Source organism: Acyrthosiphon pisum, chromosome A2 (assembly GCF_005508785.2).
Source record: "Acyrthosiphon pisum isolate AL4f chromosome A2, pea_aphid_22Mar2018_4r6ur, whole genome shotgun sequence".
NCBI lineage: Eukaryota > Metazoa > Arthropoda > Insecta > Hemiptera > Aphididae > Acyrthosiphon > Acyrthosiphon pisum.
In genome coordinates this window covers 94,137,103-94,142,878 of record NC_042495.1, presented here as the reverse complement: position 1 = coordinate 94,142,878, position 5,776 = coordinate 94,137,103, and the positions used below count along the sequence as shown (strand labels likewise).

At 27.5% G+C, this 5,776-nt stretch overlaps 1 protein-coding gene across 1 annotated transcript; it reads right to left on the bottom strand.

The window, feature by feature from the left end:
• Positions 1-103: 103 nt before the first annotated feature.
• On the bottom strand, positions 104-5,744 carry LOC100167050 (protein ALP1-like). The gene is made up of 2 exons (XM_001946452.5): positions 5,136-5,744; positions 104-1,418 (listed from the first exon to the last, which is right to left on the bottom strand). The coding sequence occupies exons 1-2, from the start codon at positions 5,456-5,458 to the stop codon at positions 503-505; spliced, it is 1,239 nt and encodes a 412-aa protein (XP_001946487.2). The 5' UTR covers positions 5,459-5,744; the 3' UTR covers positions 104-502.
• Between the last annotated feature and the right edge of the window lie 32 nt (positions 5,745-5,776).

Below are 5,776 nucleotides of genomic sequence, written 5' to 3'. Positions count from 1 at the left end.
GTGCAATTAGTTAATCATTTATTTTCAGTTAGTTTCTTAAATATAATACATTTTTTATAATGTCTTCATTTGAAGAGTTGTTAATTGAAAATGTCCGCGAAAACAAGTCTTTATACGATGTTTTTTCCGCCGATTATAAAGATCAGAACATTCGTAGAGAGGCATGGGAAGAGATTGGTAAAAATCTACAAATGTCAGGTAAGATATTAATATTTTAATATATAAATATTTAAATAACTCTTTTTTAAAGATCGAATTAATAATATTATTAATAATATGAAATAATACCTGTATATTGAATATTGATACAAATATTGATACAAATCTATATAATATTATACACGTTAAATCTATGATACTACCTATGAAGTTATACACCATATTAAAAATAAATGTATACATGTTTATTATATTTTTATTTATTGTATACAATTAATAAGGAATAATTTTTAATTTAAAATAATTTTAACAAGGAACACATTTTGTTATTTAGAATCGTTGATCAAATATTAATTCGTCCTCTCCGAATCATCTCGTACTGCCATGGTACTGCCCCAACAGATGACAAAAAAAAATCTTTATACTTCTCGCGTATTTCAAATGATCTTTGAGTGCTATTCCCTCTTAACGGTTCCATATTTTCAAGAACTTCGGTACTTTCATAATTATTTGTTTCATCCAATTGAAAATCATGGCTTTGGCATAACATATTATGAAGACAACATGCAGCAAGTACTATGTTGTCTACGGACTTAGGTTGCACTTGAATATTTGTTCTGAATACTCGCCAACGATTTGAAAGTATTCCAAACGCGTTTTCCACTACGCGTCTTGCACGAGAGAGTCGGTAGTTAAAAATTTTGTTTCCTTCATTACCACCCAAAGTTACCCTACTATATGGTCTCATAAGATATGGCTTCAAGGGAAATGCCTCATCTGCAACAATTACGTATGGCATTGGGTCTCCATTTTCTTCAATTGGTGTATCAGGTGGAACATCTAATGTATCATTTTCTAACGCTTTCCCTAACGCAGATTTAGCAAATACATTTCCATCAGAATTCCGACCATAAGAACCCACATCAATAGTTATAAACCTATAGTGAGCATCTACCAAAGCAAGTAAGACAATCGAATTTACTCCTTTATAATTAAAATATGCCGATCCACCATTTATAGGACATTGAATATTAATGTGTTTACCGTCAAGAGATCCTATACAATTGGGAAAATTCCATATTTCTTTATATTCCCTGCTAATATTTTGCCAATCATCTTTGGTGGGTTTCGGCATGTATATGGGTCTTAATGTTTTCCAGATAACCTCACAAACTTCTTCAACGATTTCTCTGGTTGTGCTAAAACCCAGACGAAAACTGAAGGCTAAAGACCTATAAGATTCCCCGGTGGCCAAAAATCTGTAAATATTTAAAAGTTTAAATAAGAATGTTACACATAAAATTTATTTATAATTAGTTAATTATAAGATATTTTTTTACCCTAAAAAATTAGCAACAAAATATAACAGGAAAAAGGTATGATGACCTAAAAACTAAAAATGAATGGCAATAAAAAATTACCTTAATAATTTTCAAATATATTACAACTACAATAATTATTTATTAAATAAATAATTTTATTATTCAAAGATATAAGAATAATGCAAAATATATATTGAACAATAAATGTGTTTTCACCGTAATGTATATAGTATTATTTACGACTATTATTATATTTACAATTCAATTTTAATATAAAATTATTAATATTAATTATTAATTCGTGCTTATGAAAAATTAAAAATATTCACTTAATATGAAATAAATTCATAAATCATCAAACAAGTAAAAAAATATTTTTTGTAATAGCTGAAAAGTGTAAGTCAGAATGGACTAAATTGCGAAATTGTTTTCTAAATGCTATCAGAAGACGTAGAAGTAAGACAAGTGGTCAAGCTACGAAGAATATTCCACCTTGGAGGTTTTCCCAACAAATGGAATTTATATTGCCCTTTTTGGAAAACCGAGAGTAATATAATATATTATAATAGATATATTTAATATAATATGGAGGGTGCAGTACTGTATAGGAAGACTTGACAAACTAAATAACTTTTTTTCTAATCAATATATTTTAATTTTTTTTTAAATATATAATTTACAGACCTTTAATATGTCTCACATTCTTTTTTAATACCTAAGAGAAATACAAATTTAAATCTGATATGAAATTATCAATTTGTTAATTTGATTATTAGAAAAATGCTGATTGTAAAAACATGTATTTAAGCTTATTAAAGTTTGTCGTTTAAAATTTTTTTAAATCTCATTATTTTTTTTAAAAAATATAATACTTTTCAAATTAATAAGCTATTTCAAAAAAATTTACATTTTATATAAATGTATTAAAAAAAGGTGGGTAAGTGGATGTCGCTCTGCTGTACAGTAGGTTACAAGTGGGTCACTGTTATGGATTGTGTTAAATTTGAATTCAATGATATAATATCATTGTATAAGAAAAACGATTCTGAGCGAAAACGGTCAGTCAGCTTATGGTATTACTAAGTATATTTGATGACATTAAGGTGAATAAAGTAATTTATATATAACCTATTTACGTGGAATCTTGTTTTAAATTTTCAATCCTTAGCTATAAAAGTTGAACATTTTATAAATTTTTAACTACAATATAATTATTAAATTTTTAATTTGATAAATTTTGTCAAAATTCAAACTTTAAATCCTTATAAAAAAATTTGTGCCTATGTATTTTAAATATTTTTCAACTGCTATTGTAACAATATATCAGGAGTCTTGTATTAAATTTTCACGCATTTTTCCCAACAAATAAAATTTAATTGATATTTATAGAAAAAAAAACAAAAAAAATGAAAACTGACAATGTACGTAAACAGCTCAAAAAAAGTCAAATTATTTTCAAAATTTTTTCGTGTATAGAAAATGCTAAAAGAAACATTCAGTGAAATTTTCAAGTATCTACAGTCATTCGTTATTTAACTACAATAAAATAAGAAAATCGTTACATGTGAAATCGAGTGAATAAAAAATGTTGTAAAAATATGAATTTCAAACGCTCATAAAAATTTAATTTGACTTTCTTGTAGACTTTTTTTTTTTGATAAAGGTAGAAAAACTTATGAGGAATCTTGTATTTAATTTTAAATCTTAGATTTAAAAGAAAATTTTTATGAATTCTCAACTGAAAATATCTTGCTAATTTTCGTGATTTTTCCGTATTTTGTCAAGATTTGAACTTTAAATGCTTATAAATAAAAACTGTGACTAACGATTTTTGATTTTTTTCATCTGCCTTTGAAACAATATACTAGGAGCCTTCTATTAAATTTTCAAGCTTTTTAACCAACAAATAAAATTTTATTGATATTTATAGAAAAAAAAAACTAAAAAAATTGAAAACTGACAATGTCCGTAAACAGTTCAAAAAAGTCAAATTATTTTCAAAATTTTATCGTGTATAGAAAATGCAAATATAAACAACCAGTGAAAATTTCATGCATTTACGGTCATTTGTTTTAGAGTTACACCGAAAACCAAAATCGATTTAGTCGAGGTCTATTGCATAAAAAATACAAAACTCTATATCGAATACTAATCGTATAGGTATAGGGTCAGAATAGGGTCAGAATCAAAAATTTTGAATTCTAGGTATACCTATCTCATAAGTCAATAAATTATATGTACCTAGATAGATTATTGATTACAACAAAATTAATTTAATTTGTTAGGTCTTCCGGTTCCACCCTACATAACAATAGATAAATATGCATAAGACAGTTTAATATTATTTTATTTTATTTAAATATAATTTTAGAGTACATAGTAATCTAGAAACTGGTTCCTCCCCGAGTAGTATACAGAAACCAAACGCTGATGATTTTTCCGAAAAAACTGGTAATACTTCCCTCAATGTAAGTGTTGAATCACAGCCAGCTGATACAATAAGCAATTCAGATGTAGACAAAAGTTTAGAATCCAAAAAAGAAATTTCTATGAAAAGGAAAAAACCAGATCATGCTGGAGAGTTGGTTGATATATTGAGGGAAACTGCATCCATAAGAAAAGAAAAATATGAAAAAAAGCAATTTTCTGGGCATGATGATGTGGAGCTCTTTTACCTAAGTATGGCTAAAATAGCAAAACGTTTACCTAAGGCAAAGGAGGCTAAACTTCGTATGGAAATATGCAATAAGGTTTCGGAAGCAGAACTGGCTCACTTAGTTGAGATTGAAACAGCCACTCAACCAAATACATCATTAAACCGTCAAACGCCCAATCCAGTATTTTATGAAACTCAAAACCAACCGGTACATTTACAACCTCAAAATTTGAGTTTGCATCAAGAGCAGAGTGAAAGTAGTTGGTCTACCTCTTCATCAACACATTCAAACAGCCAGACTTACGTTCATGACAAGCAAAACTACTGTCGTCCCATCCTCCATGCCAACTTACGTCTTAATAACCAACATCCTTTCACGTACATTTCAGAAGAAGGTTCTTCTAATCAATATGAGTCTCTTAATTAAAATATATTATTATTTATTAATAACATAACATTTTCAATAAAATATTTTTGTTTTTCAAAGTAAGTTAATATTTTTATTTTTTTTTTCAAATGAATACCAATATATTTTATTGTTATATTTATTTTACCATTCATTTAATTAAGTTAATTTATATAACTACAATTGTTTTATTTTTGAAAAAAGCAATAGGTATTGCTGTTCTCTTTTTTTCATATAATATTATTACATTGTTTGTTTCCTTAAGAATTATTTTTTTGTATTTGTTTATAAAATAATTTACTAAATAATTTATTTTAATTTTTAGATTTGCAAAAAGAAAGTCATTAGTTTATTACTACACTTATATTAAAATTCAGGCAAAGTCAAATTTGTTTTTACGTTAATTTTTTACTTGTTATTTTTATTAAAAGTACCTAGTTTTGTTTTAATTTAATGATAAATAAATATGTAATTAAATTTTCAATTGTTCTGCAAACTTCTTTGTGAAAAATAATTACGTCTTAATTATTTAATAATAATATTATATTTTATAATGCAAACGAAAAAAAATTATACTGTATTTATTACTTACCTTAAGCATACAGCTAATCTCTGTTCAGACGGTACTGGTGCTCGAAATTGTGTGTTTTGTTTTTTAATATCGTCCTTTATCAAATTATGTAAATAACTAAATTGATCATACGACATACGAAAAAATTGATGGAACTTTTCCGGGTCATTTATTAACTGTGGAAATAAGTTGGTAAATACGCCTTTTTCATTCCTTTCCTCGTTAATAGGGTGCACCCAAAATCTGCGGTTCTTGACTGTTTGATTCAAAATATATGTTGCTACAACCGTTTCTTCTACTTCTTCTATCCAATCACTGTCAGATGAACTTGATGAATAATCCATAATGCAGTGACAAAGTGTATCTTACTTCTTTCGACAACAAAATGGTACTGACTGACAAAAATTAGCTTGTAAAGTGTGTTACCCAATTATTTTAGCATACGATGCTATCACACGCGTTGTATTAATGTGTACAGCGCTGCCTCATACGTCTTACCACGGCGTGGTATGTAAAGGCATGTTAACACGTGGCGTGTGAATAGTGTGTCCCGACCTTTATACAGTCATACAATGCGCGAGTATAAGAGCATGACGTCCAGTCACGTAGTCAAAACAATTTCCTCCGCCGCACCGCTCGTCTATGCCGCCGTTTCTACTTAA